The 20221-nt window shown below is 36.8% G+C and overlaps 2 protein-coding genes across 5 annotated transcripts in view; one reads left to right on the top strand and one right to left on the bottom strand.

The window, feature by feature from the left end:
- Nucleotides 1-5425, bottom strand: part of LOC128013039 (ribosomal protein S6 kinase alpha-3) — a 50278-nt gene extending 44853 nt beyond the window's left edge. The window contains exons 1-8 of one of the 4 annotated variants that reach the window (XM_052595738.1): nt 5286-5425; nt 1724-1792; nt 1477-1650; nt 1262-1388; nt 658-749; nt 491-583; nt 245-400; nt 39-110 (exon numbers count right to left, since the gene is read on the bottom strand). In XM_052595738.1, coding sequence (XP_052451698.1) covers nt 39-110; nt 245-400; nt 491-583; nt 658-749; nt 1262-1388; nt 1477-1650; nt 1724-1792; nt 5286-5324 — 822 coding nt within the window. In that variant the 5' untranslated portion in view covers nt 5325-5425. Of the gene's footprint in view, nt 1-38; nt 111-244; nt 401-490; nt 584-657; nt 750-1261; nt 1389-1476; nt 1651-1723; nt 1793-4613; nt 4765-5285 lie in introns of those variants that run through there. The other 3 variants (XM_052595745.1, XM_052595737.1, XM_052595736.1) reach the window with 3 other exon arrangements.
- A 669-nt stretch (nt 5426-6094) lies between these two features.
- Nucleotides 6095-15751, top strand: ythdf3 (YTH N6-methyladenosine RNA binding protein F3). Its single transcript, XM_052595746.1, has 5 exons — nt 6095-6460; nt 6820-6844; nt 7481-7560; nt 8249-9898; nt 14769-15751. Exons 1-5 carry the CDS (start codon nt 6437-6439, stop codon nt 14790-14792), a joined length of 1803 nt encoding a protein of 600 aa, XP_052451706.1. The 5' UTR covers nt 6095-6436; the 3' UTR covers nt 14793-15751.
- Nucleotides 15752-20221: the final 4470 nt, after the last annotated feature.

Below are 20221 nucleotides of genomic sequence, written 5' to 3'. Positions count from 1 at the left end.
TGTTAATAAGCAAGTAAAACATGCCACTTTTCTATTACCTTTCCATATCTGCAATAATCTGCTGCAAACCTGGTTGCCTCTCTCACGCTGAGAACATCCATGCCATCTACCTGGAGTAAACAAAGAATCAGGCTTGACTTATTTGCTTGACTTATGTGCCTTTTATGTTCTTCTGTATAAACGTGCATGCACTAGTGAGCATGAAAACAGGATGAGGCAGCTAGAAAAAAATATATATATATACCCTCAGACCAGGAATGTAGTCTCCTCTCTTGTAATAATCTGTGCTGGCTGAGGCCCGTTCCACTGATGTCCCCATGCCGTATTTATTATTCTCACAGATGAAAATACAGGGGAGTTTCCACAAAGCTGCCATGTTAAATGCCTCAAAGATTTGGCCCTGATAAAGAGATTAATCAGATAAGACATTATTTTGCAACAGCAGGTCACACGCAAATCTGTGAACATATGGAGGAAAGGTTGCTCTCACCTGATTAGCAGCTCCATCCCCATACAGAGTGACACAAACCTCATTCTTAGCCTGATATTGGCATGCCAGGGCCACACCAGCCCCAAGAGGAACCTTCAAAACAGAAAAATTCTGATTTAGAAATGCCTGATGTAATATTCTTGTAAACTATGATGCGTGCATCTTACCTGGGCACCAACAATACCATTCCCACCATAGAAATTCTTGGCATACATGTGCATAGAGCCACCCTTGCCTTTGGCAATACCATCCTTTCGACCTGAAATGGATTGTAAACATGTTCAAATGGGCGCTGGGTATTGATACACATTTCTTCATTTGATAGTATAAGCTCTTGATGCCAATTTACTTCAGATTAGTGCTGTCAAATGATTAATCGCACCCAAAATAAAAGTTATATATACGTACCGTATATATATAAATACACATGCATGTATATATTTTATATTTACTTTATTTTATATTACTTTATTATATATATATATATATATATATATATATATATATATATATATATATATATATTGTATTACTTATTTTTTTATTATATAAATTATATGAATATAAATATAGACATGTAAATAGACTTGAATAGATTCAGCAGAAATGTGGAGTAGACCACAGGCAGGGTAAGAGATCGTTCTTGGGGTTTTAAGAATCAGGATGGAGATTGAATTATTCAAATGCAGATTGTATTATTATAGGAAAGCAAGATCTCTGATAAACTGCATGATTTGTATATTAATGCAGCTTTATGAAGAGAGTTCTCACCTGTGAGCTCTGCCAAGATCTCTTTCACAGACACACCTCTGGTGTAGGTGTACCCATGAACCCTATATGCTGTGATCAGGTGATCTGTGGGATTGATACCAGCCTCAATGCCTACAGCACAGGCCTCCTTAGAGGTAGCAAAAAGATAAATCATTTTATAATGACTGTGACTAAACAGCTATTATAGACTTACAATGCATTCAGTTTAGTCTTACTTGGCCATCATAAAGATGACAGAATCCTCGTATGATCTTCTGCTTGTACAGCTGATCTGCCTTTAGCTCCATGCGTCTCACGGTTTGCATAGTGCGGTAGTACCGGAGTCCATCCTCTCTGGTGAGCACTGTCTGCACCGAAGGGCCTTCATCCAAGCGATGAAGGTCACATCGCTGAAATCAAACAAGTTCTTGAATTAACTAAGTTGTTTGTGCATGCTTTTAAGCTAATATTACAACTTTATACCTTGATGTCAAAGCTGGCTTGAGGTGTCAAGTCAGCAAAAGAACGCGCCGATACCACAACTCTGGAGCCCTGGAGAAGAGTAGAGTGCATTAATAAAACTGTGAAAAATTATTTTAAAACAAAAATACTGGCAGAATGCATCTAACTTGACGAGAACTGACTAAATATTGAAAATCATTATTGTGACCCACAGTGAAGCAAATGTACCTAAAATAACCACACTACCATTTATTATTGTTATTTAAGGAATTAATAGTTATATTCAGCAAGAATGTCTTTAATTGGTCAAAGTGGCAGTAAAAAAATATAAATTGATTCAAAAATATATATTTTAAATAAATGTTAAACTTTCAATTCATCAATAAACACTGGAAAAAGTAGCAGTTTCCAAAAAAACAAAAAAACAAACAAATTACCAACCCCAAACTTTTAGACAGTATTTGGTTGGCAAATTATAATAACTAAGACAGACCACTTATATTCTTAATTTGTAATCATCTCTCCATATCACTCAAATGGTTTGATTTGAAAGAAAACAGCACATCCTTTGGCATGGCTGACACAGAAGAGTGTAGGCAGTTGTGTAGGTAAATTGTGTTCCGAAGACTAATTAAGCTTTTACAGCCCTGTCCCAAATGGCACACTCCGGACTTGTGGACTTCCTCAGAGTCACACTTTGGTGACATCATAGTGCAGACCTATAGAGTCCTTGGCGCGAGTCCACGAGGGTGCATTGAGGGGTATTTTTGGGACAGACGCGATCGTCACACCGGAAATAACGGTCTGGTTGTTTTTTGACAGGAGCTGCAGGTTCGGTGAATATAATATTTAGCATTGAGAACAGGTTTCTTTCTTTTGCCAAATATTATCTCCATGTCAACTACACAGCCTGCTTTCACTTATGCCACCTGGGCATTAGACAATATATACATGCTTATTTAAATAATGTATACAGTTGTAATAATACATAATGTTCAATTTGAACTAAGATTACAATTTTAACACATGAGTTTCAGATGAATTTACAGGTTTAAATATAAATACTAGGTTTACATATGACTCAGTAAAACTCTGACATTCGGTTCTATTTATTTAATGAATCATAATGCGATCATATTATTCAACATGCTATTATTATGTTTGAGATATCAACCTATGTTTGTATAAACTGTAGGTAACTGGTAAAATGTACACCTAGGTCATAAAAACCGTACTGATAGCTATACTTTAAATATTCCGTTCGTTATCTGGCTCGGCTCGGTGTTCATCTTCAGTTCTCTCTTCACAGCAGTTCAGTCAGTGTACTGTTAGAATAAATGAATTACACCGGGATATTGGTTTGCTTTAAAGGGGGGGGGGGGGGGGGGGGGGGGGGTGAAATGCTCGTTTTCACTCAATATCCTGTTAATCTTGAGTACCTATAGAGTAGTACTGCATCCTTCATAACTCCAAAAAGTCTTTCGTTTTATTATATTCATAAGAGAAAGATAGTCTGTACCGATTTTTCCCGGAAAAACACGACCGGCTGGAGGCGTGACGTGTGGGCGGAGCTAAAGAATCACGAGCGCCAGTAGGCTTTTGCGTAGAGAGCGTTTGGAAGCTGACATTACCTTGAGGAAAAAACCATCACACAAACCATGGATAACAGTCAGATTCAGCCGTTTATTTATGATCCAGAATCAGATCCAGAGGCTGAAACTGAACGAGAGCAGCAGCAGCAACGACTCGCTTTTCGGAACAGAAATACTCCTTCAAATGTACAACTTAATTTTTGAAACTTTGTCCATGTTTAGCATGGGAATCCAACTCTTTAACAGTGTAAAAAACTCAGTATGCATGAAATAGCATTTCACCCCCCTTTAACTCAGAGGGAGGGTCAGCCACATTAAAAAAGTTAACAGCTTAAGTAAATTGTGGATTAATGCTTACTGGAGACGCGAACCGTTTCAAGCGATTCAGTTCGATTTGGTGAACTGGTTCAAGAAGATCCGGTTAATTCGAATGATTCGTTCGCAAACTGGATATCACTAAACTGCAGTGCAGTGAACGCGCTCACAACAGACAAGTAAGAGAAGACAATGCTGAATAAAGTCGTAGTTTTTACTATTTTCAGACCAAAATGTATTTTCCATGTTTGAAAAAATTCTAACTGACCCTCTGATGTAACATGGACTACTTTGAAGATGTTTTTATTGCCTTTCTGGACATGGACAGTATACACAGTACACACACTTTCAATGGAGGGACAGAAAGCTCTCGGACTAAATTTAAAATATCTTAGACTGTGTTCCGAAGATGAATGGAGGTCTTACGGTTTGGAAGAACATGAGGGTGAGTTATTACTGATATAATTTTCCTTTTTGGGTGAACTAACCCTTAAATGACAACATTTTAATTTTGGTGTGGAGTATCCCTTTAAGGAGAAGTGAGTGTAGAATCCAAACCTAATATCTTACTTCTGACACTGTTTGTGATGTAGAAACATATTGTATTTACATACTGTAAATGAATAAAAGAATGATAACATAAGTAGTGGGAAGACTACATTTCAGAAAAAGACCATCCTTGTCAGAACAAACTTAAATATAATATCAATTCTCAATTGCACAGACTGTGAAAAGCTAAAAACAACCAATTATGATCATTTAACACACAATAGAGTGAACTACTCAGACCAGACTCTGAAGTATAATCAAGTCTAATCAATTCAGTGGCTATTTCATTTACAGTAAACCTGACTCTGCATTTACAGTACCCATCAAGGTCGATGAGACTACAGAGATCTAGTTTAGCCAAGCTAAATCTTTTAATGCTTCTAAGCTAAACCGAGCTTGAATCTTTCAATGCTCGGCCTCATTTATAGCAAACACATATACATTATGATACCTACATTTATTTTGGCACCACCCTTGAGTGTGTTTGCTATCACTGTCAGCATGTTCTGCATGCTCCAAAGCCCAGCCTGAGTGTGCAGGAGTGTTTCAGGAGGATCAGCCCCACACAGTGAGCTGAAGCCAGAAACACTAGAGCTAGCTCAGCATGGCCGAGGATTGGACTACACTGTTTCAAGAATTAAAGTTCAGTTTAAATGTGCACAACAACAGCAACAAAATTATATATATATATATATATATATATATATATATATATATATATATATATATATATAGATATACTGAAATAATATTAAAGTAATAACAATTTTAAGTCATATTATGCACGTTTGTTATAATTATATACATACAGGTAAATGTTTGTATTTTGTATAAAAAATAAATAATTAAACAAACAAATCAAATCATTTAATTTTAATAATAAGTAGAAAAGCATCTCAGTCTGAGAACGGTCTGACAGAATGACTGACTGATTTATATTTGGATGTTTTTTAATTCCTTATGGGAAATGATTTATAACGGATATAGATTAGATCTTCTTGACTTCTGCAAATTAAGTTACTATATTTCTGATGATTCTAGGAGTTATACAGGGTTCCTCAAATCTTGCCCTGGAGGTACAATGCGCCTGCAATAGTTTAGCTCCAACGCTGATCAAAGTCACCTACCTGTGATTTTCTAATGATAATGAAGACATTGATTGGCATGGGTTAGCAAGCTCAGGTGTGTTTGATTCGGGTTAGAGCTAAATTCTACAAGAAAGTGGATCTCGAGGTCCAGATTTGAGGTTCCCTGAGCTATAAGCGGTAACAGGACTTTTATTTTGATGACTTGAAAAAACGTCATTCACGGTAATGTTATTTTCGTAAAAAATACAACAGTGCCACGAAGCGGTAAAGAGCAATTATAGCAGAATTAATCTGTCTTTTCATGGATATTATATTTTTCATTTTCACCCACCGTTTTCGTTATGGCCTCTAGTAATAAAAATCTTTTTTTTTCTTTTTTTTTTGTAGACTATGAATTTTATTTTCTCAGTGTGCAAATTTTACTATTACATTTTTTATTAAGTAAACAAAAATTTTATGGGAAAGAAAAGATTTTGAATAAAAAGTTGTTGAACTTTAATTTAAAATAAAGGTTTATTTGCATAATATGTATGCAAAATGTACCTAACAGAAGCAGCAGATTACTTAAAGATTTTCCTTTATAATAAAACATGTCATTAAAGGGAAAAAAAACGTAGACTGTAAAAGGAAATACCTGAACATTTTCTAAACAGTTAAAAGCTGGTTATCATCATCTGACCCGTAATACATGTACAGAACTCTAACCAAAACCAAGCCGAAAAGAAACCGCACTGTAAACCCGCAAAACGTACAAAATCGATTAAGATCACAATTAAAGCTAACATCAGTAATCGCAAGAGTAATATTTTGCACTGTTTGAAAAGGCAGGCGCATGTCTCCTCTTTGACGTCAGCGGCGGAAGGTCAGCGCTCAAACGGAAGTGAGAGTCAGAGCCCATCCGCCATTGTGGAGCAGAGCAGGAGTAATATTCTCTCTAGACGCTACATAGAGTGTGAATGTTTCGGACTAACTTAAACACATCACACAGCAGCCAACCTCCCCCAGCCGTTTGACGTTCACTGTCAGTACAGCCGAGAGGACCGCTGCCGACCGACTGAAACCGGGCAAGGAGATCAACGCCTGAGAAATACGCTGTGATTATAGAGAGAAAAAACAACGTGAACCCGCAGCGGTGGCAGGAAAGACAGCCGTGGACAGTCATAACATCGATCAGCTCGGGCTCCCGGAGGATGTCTGCGACAACTGTCGATCAGGTTCCATCTATATACGTCAACTATATAACGTTAATCATGATATAGCATGAACAGGTAGTAGTTGTGTTTTAAAACCTAGTGAGCTGCCCACCTAGACAGCATTACTGGCGCGCTTGGAAGGAATAAACGATTCAAAACAAACTAACACACAGTAGGGCTCTTCATTATGGTGTAAAACTCAGCCAACGTAGATAGTCGATAGTCAAGCTGTTTCTCCACAAACTGGGATTCTTGGGTTTTTGATAGCTGTTTCTGCAAGGCCGAATCATTGTATCCATGTTGTGTTCGTGATAAACATGTTCATAGTTTGTTTTTTTTGTCTTTTTGCCATTGTCTGCTCACTTTGAACCCAAAATCAGAGACCTAAAGGACAAGGAAACAAAGGTATGTGATGAAAATATTCGTTTTCTGTCTACTTTTAAAGGGACAGTTCACTCAAACATTTTTTTTGTCATAATTTACTCACCGTCATTTTATTATAAATCTGTATAACTTTGTTCTGTTCTTCTGTTAAACACATCTTGGTTGGGCCATACACCTTAAGTCAGCATTTACATTTAAAAAAATTTTCCCATGCCATAAAAATGAATGGTGACTGAGGCCATCATTTGGCCAAAGAAAGTCAAATGGACAACACGTGGATGAGAGATTTCATTTTGTGTGAACTGTCTCTTTAAGGGGGTTTTGTTTACTGATGTGTTTCTTGCTGTCTTGTGTGCATTTATAAATAGTCACTCCTTCTGTGAATCATATTTTATGTAGAAGACCAGTCTTGATATTAATGTAGCTCTATGTGAATTCATAGTCCCCTTTAATGACAGTGACATTGACTTATGAAGCAATTTAGAGTTTTTAATACGTTTTAACTTGTTGTTCTTGCTTGGACATGATCATTTACTCATTCTAGAGTAATTTACTTTTGCTGGGTGTCATTATTTCTTATCAACATTATGGTGGAATGAACGAAGTAAAATTAACTGACACACTGTCTCTGTCTGTCTTTGGTATAATTTTGCTTAGTGCAAAACGGTTCGATGCATCAGAAGGACACTGTAAATGATGATGAATTTGACAATTACCTGAGCAGCCAGACAAATCAGGTGAGTTTTTGCCCTAATACTGTCAAATTAGTTGTCAGTACTCTAAAAATATTAGTATTGCTATTTTTCTCATTTCATTTCAGTGTTTCATTACATTGAACAATGGTAAATATGTTACAAATCATTGACCTCTCTCATATTTTATTATTTGTTGATACTTAACATCCATATTGTATATTACCATTCAAAACTTTGTAGTTAAAAAAACGTTTTAAAGTCTCAAAAGCTCAAAGTTGTAATTGTGCATTAAAAATACATAAAACAATGGTAATATTGTGAAATATTATTATAATTTCTGTAATGTCACACAATCCTTCAGAAATCCATCCATATGCTGATTTGGTGCTAAAAAAAAAGCATCATTATTGTCAATGTTGAAATCAGTTGTGCTGCTTAATTTTTTTATGGAAATTGTGATGCATTTCTTTTTTTTGATACTTTGAACAATAGAAAGCTTAACAGAACAGGATTAATTGAAAATATAATTTTTTGCAACATTATAAATGTCTTATTTTCAATCAATTTAGTGCATCCTTGGTGAATACAAGTATTAAGTTCTTTTTTTCTTTTTTTTGAATTGTGGATTGTAGTGTATTTATGACACTTTTTTTTGTTTAGATTTTTATCTCTATTTAGCCACTGGTTTGTTACATCATCATTACTGACTTTTCTTTATTACCCCCTGCAGAGTAATAGCTACCCACCAATGTCTGATCCCTACATGCCCAGCTATTATGCTCCCTCTATTGGATTCCCTTACTCCCTGGGAGAGGCTACTTGGTCCACCGCAGGAGACCCGCCTATGCCGTACCTTACCACGTATGGACAGATGAGCAATGGTGAGCATCACTTCATTCCCGATGGAGTCTTCAGCCAGCCTGGTGCTTTGGGCAACACGCCCCCTTTTCTCAGCCAACATGGATTTAACTTCTTTCCTGGAAATGCAGACTTTTCCACTTGGGGCACCAGTGGTTCTCAGGGACAGTCTACACAGAGCTCAGCATACAGCAGCAGTTACGGATATCCCCCAAGCTCATTGGGCCGGGCCATTGCTGATGGACAGGCCGGATTTGGCAATGACTCTCAACTTAGTAAAGTTCCAGGGCTCAGTAGTATTGATCAGGGAATGGCCGGGCTCAAGCTCGGCTCTGACATGTCGGCGGTTACAAAAACGGTTGGTTCTCCTTTAGGTGGGACAGCAGGTATGAGTAGCATGGCTGCCAACAGCATGCCACCCGTCAGCTCCTCCGCACCGAAACCCACCTCGTGGGCTGCCATTGCGAGGAAACCGGCGAAACCTCAGCCCAAGATGAAGACGAAGCCCAACATGGGTTTGGGAAGCGGCACCACAATTCCTCCTCCTCCGATAAAGCATAACATGAACATTGGGACCTGGGAGGAAAAAGGCTCCATCACCAAACCCCCTCTTGCGCAGCACATGCTCCCGCATCAGACCTTGATGCAGCAGCAACTCTTGGCCCAACCTCAGCACATGCTTCAGAGTCCATTGCCTCCTCAACCCCAACACCAGCAGCTCCAGCTACAATCTCCCCAGCACCCTCAGCAGCTGCCTCCAGGTCCTCCCCACCCTCACCATCACTCGCAACCAGGTCCCCCGCAGCCCCTGCACCCAACCCAGTTGCAGAACCCCCCACCCCAAAATCGCTGGGTGGCTCCTCGGAACCGAGGAACCACATTTAACCAGAACAGCGGCATGGAGAACTTTGGCCTTGGGACTGGAGTCCCCATGAGCCTGTCGCCTTCTTCCAGTGAGGTTCACCCTGTGCTGGAGAAGCTTAAGGCCCTCCACAATTACAACCCCAAAGACTTTGACTGGAACTTGAAAAATGGACGGGTCTTTATTATCAAGAGCTACTCAGAGGATGACATCCACCGCTCCATCAAGTACTCCATCTGGTGCAGCACAGAGCATGGAAACAAGCGTCTGGATGGCGCCTATCGCTCGCTCAGTGCCAAAGGTCCACTGTACCTGCTCTTTAGTGTCAACGGCAGTGGACACTTCTGTGGCGTGGCCGAGATGATGTCAACTGTGGACTATAATGCCTATGCCGGCGTCTGGTCCCAGGATAAGTGGAAGGGCAAGTTTGAGGTGAAATGGATCTTTGTTAAGGACGTGCCCAATAACCAACTGCGGCACATTCGCTTAGAAAACAATGACAACAAGCCTGTCACCAACTCCAGGGACACTCAGGAAGTACCCCTAGAAAAGGCAAAGCAAGTGCTTAAAATTATTGCGACTTTCAAGCATACCACCTCAATCTTTGACGATTTTGCACATTACGAAAAGCGGCAGGAGGAAGAGGAAGCCATGCGAAGGGTAAGCGCAGCTTTCTGCCACTCCTCACAATAGCAGAAAGCAGCCACTGCACCTTTAGATATCGTATAACATTGTTACGTATTAGTGCTGTCAGCATGTCCATCCATTTCCAAAGGCAGGTTTTTTTTTTTTTTTAATAGCAACTAACTTCCAAGACTTTGTCTCTTTTGAGTTTCAGAAACGGGCAGCAGCAAGACAAAAGCCCATGCAGTCAGTCTTAATAAGAAATGAAATCTGGTTAGATCTGGTAACTCAGTACATCATTACTGATGTTGTTTGTGTTATTGCTCAACACTGCTTGCACATAACACATTTCCCCTATATTTCAATTAACTGAAAAGCTGAAGTCTCAGAAGCTAGGTATTGTGAAATAAATGGTTCTTTAAAAAAAAAAAATATCTGACCATTTATTGACAAAGACGGCGTTGAGCTGTGATGCCAATCAGTGTCTCTGCTCAAACAGCAGGCAGATGTCCCATTAATAGATTGGACATCATTTCCTGCCCAACCAACACAAATAATTGATGTCTTTGCCCGTTACCTCGGCACCAGCTGCTTTTTGTCTTTGTTTGCGAGTTATGAAAACAGCATTTAGATCAGATTCCACATGATTTCGGGAGTTTATCTAGTCAAACGTTTGAAGATGTATTGTGTCTCGCATCTGAACAAATAGAGTCATTCAGTATCTCATCCTAATAGAGGTTAAACAAAGTTGTTTGAAATTGTTCAAAACTAGAAGGTTTAATATCTGCACTAAACTCATTGACCCAACTTTGTACTACTGTGGTCATGTTCGACGTTTTGGGAGTGACTCCTATTCTTGTGGTGGTTTACATGGTGATAACCATTGCAATGTTCTGCCGTCACGTGCCTGTATAGAATAAATATAAATCAATGCCAGCAGTTTTTTTTAGGCTTATAAATTTTGATTAAAGCTACCATAAATGTTTTAATTGTCCAGAAATTTTCAATAAACTTTGGCTGAACAGAGCTCTGTGCTTTATCAGTGTTAAGATGCGGCTTTTACTTCTGTGAATTACCATATTGTGAATTGACTGAAATTGTTGCTGCATGTATTTGGCCTGTATGCAGCACTGTAACCATATTGGCCTTGTTACATCAGCATGTCATTTGTATTCAGCTGATTGAGTATTTGATCTTACTCGATATTTGTGCATCTTTACGTAAGCCACTTTAGGATGAATTTGTTAGTCAAGAACATAAATGGAATAATTGCAATTAAAATGGCGCATGGCCTAATCATAATGTTTTGTTGTACCAGGACTAATTTAGCTTTTCTTTTTTATCAAACCTCAGATTAAGTTTTTCTCAGAACCTCATTTCTTTCTAATTCATTACCTTGTCAATCATGTGTAGATTGCCAAAGCCATAATAAAATCAATGATTTAAATTAAAAAGGTCTCCAAGGCCTCTGGTTTAATTTGTGAATTCAAATGCTTTATTGCTTTATTTATTCTAATGAAGTGGTCTTAATGTGTGTCATACAGCAGTGTATATAGGGAAAAAATATTTGCTTTCTATAGCATGGCACTTCGCATTCATAAATGTGTGATGCTTAACTATGGTTATTTTTTATTATCATCAGGAATGTCAAGCATTTAAGAAAGATAAGCTAATGAATTCTAATCTATTCTGTCAGTCTGCTTCATTGACATTTTGACAAGTGATTTAATCGCCAACAGTAGGCTGTAAAATCAAGGTCTATAAAGTCATCAGTATCTCCAATTAAATGTTAAAATCTTTCTAGTGGCACATGGCTTTATGTTGTTTAGAAATGCTAATGAGCCAGGATGGAGTCACACATGACTTTCTAACATACCTCTGCTTAGCCGGTAAACATGAATTTTTTTGTTGTTGTGCCCACTGACAATCTCGAATGCTTTGGAGCACAGACTTAAATTGGTATCTTCTCTTTTTAAAGAAGACACTTAGTAGATTATTGCTGAAGTGAAAAAAAACTTGGTTTATAACTTAGTTATAACAATATATAATTACGATGAATGCTCAAATAAATAAATAATATATATATATATTTTTTTATATTATTTATTTATTTTTTTTACATTTTGTATGAAACATAAATTTTCCAAAACATTTAATTTTTTACTCTAAAATTGCATACAATTCATAAATCTAATCAAGTTGTGTTCCAAAATTGAGGCTGAGATCTAAAAAAACTAAAACAAAAAAACCAACAACAACAAAAAAAACCGTTAACTTTAAGGAAGATTTTATTATACCAAATGTTCCCACTAAATGAAATTTACCTCTCATTAATTTACAATGTGGTCATTTTTTGACCAAGAACTCTACAACGGTGCAAGTTTTCAGGACCATTTTAACTCTTCAGATTATATCCATGATTTGTGTGTTTGTTCACATAGCAAATGCCAAAATCTTTGCTATTCAGGCGAAGTAAAAATAACAAAGTAAAAGTTCAAAAGTATTTTTTTTTTACATTCAAAAATGACCGAGCAGCACCAGTGGGTTAAAAGAATAGTTCACACAAAAATGAAAATTTGCTGAAAATGTACTCACCCTCATGGCATCCAAGATGTAAATGAGTTTGTTTCTTCATCAGAAGATATTTGGAGAATTTTAGCATTGCATTACTTGCTTACCAGTGAATCCTCTGCAGTGATTTGGTGCCATTTGTTTAGATTTCAGATAGCTGATAAAAACATTACAGTATTCCACACAACTCCATTGAAAATTAAAAGCATTTTAATATTTTTACAAACATGCAGCTTTCACTTTGTTTCACTCAAGACATGATGGTCTGGAGTTGTGTGGATTACTTATGGATTATTGTGATACTTTTAATAGCTGTTTGAACTCTCATTATTATGGCACCCATTCACTGCAGAGGACCCATTGGTGAACAAGTCATTTAATGCTTAATTTCTCTAAATCTGTTGCAAATGGAAGAAAGAGACTCAACTGCATCTTGGATGGTCTCAGGGTGAGTAATTGGTTTAGCAAATTTTCATTTTTGAGTGAACTATCCTTTTAAGTTTCTGAGCTTCATTAAAATAAGAACATGGTCATCAGACTTTATACTGACACCTATTGGGGTTTTTGAGCATTGTGCAAATGCAAGTTTTCAGTTACTTAATTGTAGAAATACCCTGTTCACAAGCATATTTGTCATGCATGATTAATTATTCTTGAATCCACTCCAAGAGGGGTTACTAAGATGAATTAGTAGTATTCAGCTGGTCGTATAACATATGGGACGACCACCCTAATGTAGTACAAAATGGGTATTATGTAACGGAGGTCTCCATCTCCCATGAAGATTTGTCAAAAATATTACTTGCTTCTGTTAAAATTACTTCATGGGTGAAAAGTTTCACACTCTGCATGTCAGAGGGATCTTATCAGCCTCCTACTGTTTTGAAACCACTGGCTGTGTCAGCGGTTCTCAGACTTCAGATACACAGAATCATTTTTACTGTTACATGCATCAGTATTGCAAGCAGTTTTTGGACCTTTTCTTGGAGCGATTCTTAAAATTGCTTACTTGGTGACCCACAGCATATATATATATATATATATATATATATATATATATATATATCTCAACTAGATTAAAAAGTTCAAGACAAACTTTAGGTTGGCTTGTGAAAGCCTAGCCTCAAAGTTTAAAGCAGTTGTAAAAACCTGAAGTTTGAACATTTTGATAGATTAGATAGATGTTAATAACATGTTGATTAGCAATTAACTAGCATTTTGGTAGCATGACAACATGCTACTAACATGTTGCTAGCATGATTAACAAGTAACTAGCATGTTGTTAACATTATTAGCAAGTCACTAGCATGTTGCTAGGTTGATTAGCAAGTATCTAACATGTTTCTAGCATGTTGGTAACATGTTGCAAGCATGATTAACAAGTAAACAGCATGTTGCTAGCATGATGAACAAGTTACTAGCATGTCACTAGAATATTGCTAGCATGATTAACAAGTAACTAACACGTTTCTAGCTTGATTAGCATGTTTTTAACATGATTGGCCTGTTACTAGCATATTGCTAGCATGATTAGCAAGTAACTAACAAGTTTCTAGCATGTTGGTAGCATGATTAGCATGTTGGTAACATGATAACATTGCTGTTATGATTAACAAGTAAATAGCATGTTGCTAGCATGATTAGCAAGTAACTAACAAGTTTCTAGCATGTTGGTAGCATAATTAGCATGTTTTAATGATTTAAATGTTACTACTATGTTGCTATTATGATTGACAAGTAACTAGCATGTTACTAGCATGATAAGCAAGTACCTAGCAAATTACTTGCATGTCAGTAGCATGTTTCTAACATAGATAGATAGATAGATAGTTAGAAATATTAGATGAGTTTGAATGAGTTTAAAGTATTGGAAATAGTACTTAGAAGGTAGTAGTTATTATTAGGGAGCATTCCATTATAGTTACTGTATCATAATATTGATTAATCTGTCAGACTTCAAAATTAATATGCATTTTTCATACAGTGAACTTAGGTTTTACGACATTGATGTACTGTTGGCTTAAACATTTTTTCTTTTATATTGTTTAAACAAAATGTTACTTGATTTATATTTTATGACAATTATGATCAGCTAATTGGTAGAATTTTAAAATCTGTTAATCCCTAAACAAGAGCCTAATCACAAGCAGAAAAGATTCTAGAGCATTTTGAAGTGTTGAAAAGATTGATGTAAAGAGCAACCAACATACCACAAGGCTTTGTAAAGACACTTTCATTTCTGTTAGTTAAAACAAACTGCCTTTAGTAAAATTATGGCTTCATGTTCTATTTAATCATCTAATTTTGTCTCTTTTCTCTTTCTCTTACTTTACAGGAGCGAAATAGAAATAAACAGTAGGTTCCCAGAGATCTCCTTGGTAGAACGTCAACACTAATGATGTAGAACCTTAAATATTGTGTAACCTCAGAGGAAGAGTGGGCTTCTGATGTATTTTTTTCTGCCGGAAAATGATGTACGAACACTTTATCACGACAGTGGACTTTTCTGTGTCAACTTCTGATGGATCTGCCCTTACGCTCAAGTCTCGCACGAAATGGAAAGAAAAATCACTCACGACTCACGTAAACTGTATCTTAAAGCACTTTCAGCCCTTCTAAAAGCTTCTACCAGTACCCTTAACTATCATTGGACATCTGTTTGGTATTAACTGACTAACCAGTGTAGTTGGTTCTGAAGATTTCAAATGTATTTGTAGGCTTATTGTTTTGTTTTTGTTTGTTTGTTTTGGTAAATCGTTTAAATTTGAGTGCTCTATATATTTGAGCACACTCAGAGGAGATGAGAATTATGTATCCAAGGAAAGAAAAATCTTTACTTGAATTAACGTGAAGCTGTAAAAAACATAACTGAGGCGCAGAAGCTTTGCGTCCCACCTGACTGAATCCCAAGTCAGAATAATCACGTCCGATGTTGTAGCCCTTTCACCTTTGTGTATCAGCATTTATTTCTGTGTACCAAATAATAGTTTCGCAGCTTGGTGTAGAATGACACCAGCCAATGCACTTTTTTTTTTTTTTTTTTGGTTATTTTATCTTGTCATTCAAAAGTGCATTTGTCATAGGAGAAACCTGCTCAGAAATGCCATAAGTTCCTCTGAAGTCCATCATCCCCAGACGTAACCAGGCCTGGTGTTCGGGAGAACCTCTTTAATGCTTTTTTTGGACTGATCAGGATTCTGATCTGCTGCTAATCAGGATTCAGTCCGAATTGCTGAAGCTCAGTGAGAACGTGAATTTTTTTTCTCCTATAGGTGACTCACTAGCTAAAATAAACGTTATTCATGTTTAGCGATGCAACGTTTCGAGTTTTTCCTTTTAGAATGTCCTACTTTAATTAATGAGAGTGAAACATTATTCGTATCTTCCAAATTTGTATTGCATGAGAACTTTCGGTTTTGCTGTTTGCAACTATATACTGAGCATTATTCTGAGGCCATGCAAATGAAACCGTCTATTTAGGTCTTGATTATATTGATTGATTGAATGAATGATTAAATTAGTATTGTCGCTATGGCCTAACTTTACAATCCAAATGTTTCCCCCTTGGGGTTCAGTGGCGCAAGATGCCGGTGTTTTGAGACACAGATTTGTCATCTCAAGCATCTGTGAGTAATGCTTAGTAATTAGTCTCTGCTATTTCCTGTTTGTTCACTGGAAGCTGCCTTCTCCACAGACCATTTTAGGCTGTCCTTGCTTCAGGAGGTTGTGGGTAAGAAGAACTGGACCCAGTGATGGAACCGGCATCATATCTGGGTTCACGTTCTACGGTTGGAATTAGCGGGACGATGACACTGCTGCAAAAAGAGCCGTCTTCCGTTCCCTTCCTCTGTGTGCTTTGGTTTAAGGCTATGTTTGTATAGGTTTCTGTAAATCAGTGCTTCATAATGATGCTGATGCTAATTTAGGTATGATGTGATTAATCTGATTTGAAAAATAAATATAGATTTATGGAAATGGATTCTGAAAATTGTCTTGACTGCAGCAGGTTTGGTTTTATATATAGCATGGCAGCACCACCTGGGGCCCGTTTCATAAATAAGAAGTATGTTTTAGTTAGTCTGACTTAAGGTTTGGTTGATTTGGTTCAAAATAAACCAGGCTAACTGAAATAAGCCTGGCTTGTTTGGTAATCTTTTTTTTTTTTATGAAACAGTCTTATCTTATTCTAAATGTAAGAAAATATGCACAAACATAAGAACGTTGCTTTGAAAATGCATTTGTAATTTTAGTTCTAGGGGAAATAAAGCAAATGTAAATATCCTTTAATATTAATCTTAGTCTCTTATAGATATGACAAGTCTTAATGTAAAATATTCACATAGGTTCGTTTGAGAAACGTAAACATTTGTCGAGGTTGATTGAATTTTATCCGGAGTTGTGTTCAATAGATCAACCTTTAGATGGCGCTATCGCACAATTCATTTCAGTTCTAGTGGCTGAAGCGCTGCTGCAAAGCTTGTTCTGTGAAAGACACTGGTTTTCCTTTAATCTTAAATCCTTTTCTAATTAATCTAAAATCTATTGAGATGAACAGATATAAATTACTATATAACAAAATGACTGTGCCAAGGTAAGAAAGTGTGTGTGTGTGTGTGTGTGTGTATATATATATATATATATATATATATATATATATATATATATATATATATATATAGTACAGACCAAAAGTTTGGACACATTCAAAGAGTTTTCTTTATTTTCATGACTATGAAAATTGTAGATTCACACTGAAGGCATCAAAACTATGAATTAACACATATGGAATTATATACATTACATAAAAAAGTGTGAAAGAACTGAAAATATGTCATATTCTAGGTTCTTCAAAGTAGCCACCTTTTGCTTTGATTACTGCTTTGCACACTCTTGGCATTCTCTTGATGAGCTTCAAGAGGTAGTCACCTGAAATGGTCTTCCAACAGTCTTGAAGGAGTTCCCTGAAAGATGCTTAGCACTTGTTGGCCCTTTTGCCTTCTGTCTGCGGTCCAGCTTACCCCTAAAACATCTTGATTGGGTTCAGGTCCGGTGACTGTGGAGGCCAGGTCATCTGGCGCAGCACCCCATCACTCTCCTTCTTGGTCAAATAGCCCTTGATGCCTTCAGTGTGACACTACAATTTTCATAGTCATGAAAATAAAGAAAACTCTTTGAATGAGTTGAATGAGAAGGTGTGTCCAAACTTTTGGTCTGTACTGTGTGTTTATATATATATATATATATATATATATATATATATATATATATATATATATATATATATATATAAACCTTAATACCTAATGCCTCATATTTGTTAGCATGCATGTAAAAAAAAAAAAAAAAACATTAAAAAGAAACTTATATTAAAAAGGATTCTGTTCCACTGGAAGAGAATAATGTCAAGCAAGGATGAGTGTGCAGCATGAACTCAGTGACAAGGTCTTATGTCACTTCAGTGGAAAAGGCAGAGCTCTCATCTCTCGCCCAGAAGCCTCTTCATCTTTAATCAGGCAATTACAGCATGAACATGGCACTTGTTGTCCAATCTGCACCTTTGTGAAGTCAATTAATGGTGGCTTGCCAAAGAATCCCTCTGCATTACAGAGGACATTCCTCTTTGTCTGGTGCTGTAGAAAAAGTTGTAATTACTAAAATGAAGGCTTTAAGACTTTACCATGTTCGCCACATATGTATCAGTACTCCCATCAGGCTCGAACTGCTAAACATTTTCCTTTACCTTTTTTTTTTTAGGTGAATTTGTACAACATAGGCTATGCTATTTATAACCTTTGCTTTATTCCCTCTAATTGCAGGTTTGGCTCGCAGGCATGAAGAGAACAAAGGCTGAATATGCAAATTATGGTTTTTATTTCATCAGCCCTTGTGCTGGCTTGGGGTTTCCTGGCCCTTGGTTTTGGGAAGTCGGATCAGATCACAACAGGCCTTTCGAACAAAACATACAGCTCAAGTTAATCACAGCAAATCAACAAACATGCAGAACTGTGCCATGTGTACATAAAAAGTACTTTTTTTTTTTAAATAAAAATGTTGAGTATGTATATGCATCTGTAGAACATTTTGTAGCATAATATAAATGGGCATTTTCAGGAGTGCATCTTCATGATCTTAGCGTTGCAAATGATTGCCAATGACAGCTTTCACATTTTCCATTTCCCCTCTCCTCACCTTCTGACTCCTTTGCATAGGAGTTTTAATGTTAAACCATGTAGCATCTGATTATAGTACGTTTCCCAAATTTAACTTCATCTTTGAAACAGTGATTGGTACCGTGACATACTTCACTTTGGTTTACATATTTATAATGCATTTAATTGTATCATCCATCTTAAAGCTGCAGTCAAGACTTTAGAATTTTATCATGGACAAACCGAGTGAGTGATTTGAATATTTATTTATTTTTTTTATCAGAAGGAGCTGATTCATTCTGATGCAGTTGAATGGTATTCTGTTATTCTACAGATGTTCCTTTCGAAGACTCAGCATAGCCAATTAGGAAGAGATGAGAGCCACAGCCAAAGGCCTTTGATTCTGCTCTCTTTGAAGCAACTGCGTATTTAACTGCAGAGAAATGGCTGAGAGCAAGGGCTGAAGCTTTATAGGACGGATGAATGTTGAAAAATTATTTAACATATCCATCTGATAGGGCTTTGCCAAAAAAGAAAAATTGCTTTAAATGCATGATAATACTATATGCAGAGATTTCTCTTCAAAAGTTAGTTTTCTCATCAGTAAAATGTGAATTTTTAACTATTCCTATACATATAGTAGCAACTGTATTAGCATACACACACACACACACACACACACACACACACAGTGTTGTGAAAAGGTTTTTGCACTAAAAATTCAGATCAAATACATTTTAATAGTATACAAAGATAACAGTAAATATAAAATGCAGTTTTGAAATATATTTTTATTCCTTTTTAAAATAATATTTATATTAGTATTTTTATATTATTAACAATGTTAAAAACCGTTGTGCTGCTGAATATTTTTCTGGAAGATATTAAGCACTTTTCAGTACTCTTTGATTAATATAAATCATATAAATCATTATATTTAAATATAACAAATCAACTTCAAAACCGGAATCAAACTTAAATTTAAAAAGAAGACAAAACAGACTTCACAAAACAGACACTTGGAGGGGCTTGAACCTTCTCTTCTCTGACTTCCCCTTTAAGACCTAATGGAGATTAAAGGCCATTAAAGGCTCTTTGCTGCATGTGCAGTTTCTATTGATCCCATCGACTCAGCTTGTTTTAGCCAATGATCCGATTACAACTGTTGTCACCCCTCCCTTGGCCCTCTTCCTTCTGTCCCCTGCTAAAGTTGTGCGTTATGCCACAGAACCATATGCTGACATGTGCATTTCCTAAAGCTCCATACTAGAACTGAGGCAGACAAAGCCTGGACTGCAACTCTGTCTGGGTTAAGAAGCCAAACAAACAGACAGCCTTGACTGCTAAGAGAATGCAAAAATGGCCAAGACAATGTGAAGTTCGACAGGACCGCTGGATCGAAAGATGCCCAAGGGGCTGCGTTTTGGAATCACTCCCGTTATTAACGTCGACAAAGCTGCCTATTAATCTGTTTAGATTTCATTTACACAGTGTCCCACTGGATATCAGAGCTCTCAGTGTTTTCTGTCTCTTTCTCAGCCTGAATGATTACAATATAGCCATTTAACCAGAAATGCATGTGCAGCTAATTAAACCCGTACAGATACAAAAGTCACAATACAAACAATATATTACAATA

Source organism: Carassius gibelio, chromosome B24, assembly GCF_023724105.1.
Source record: "Carassius gibelio isolate Cgi1373 ecotype wild population from Czech Republic chromosome B24, carGib1.2-hapl.c, whole genome shotgun sequence".
Taxonomy (NCBI): Eukaryota; Metazoa; Chordata; class Actinopteri; order Cypriniformes; family Cyprinidae; genus Carassius; species Carassius gibelio.
The sequence above is the reverse complement of the archived record's forward strand: the minus strand, read 5'-3'. Positions and strand labels throughout refer to the sequence as shown.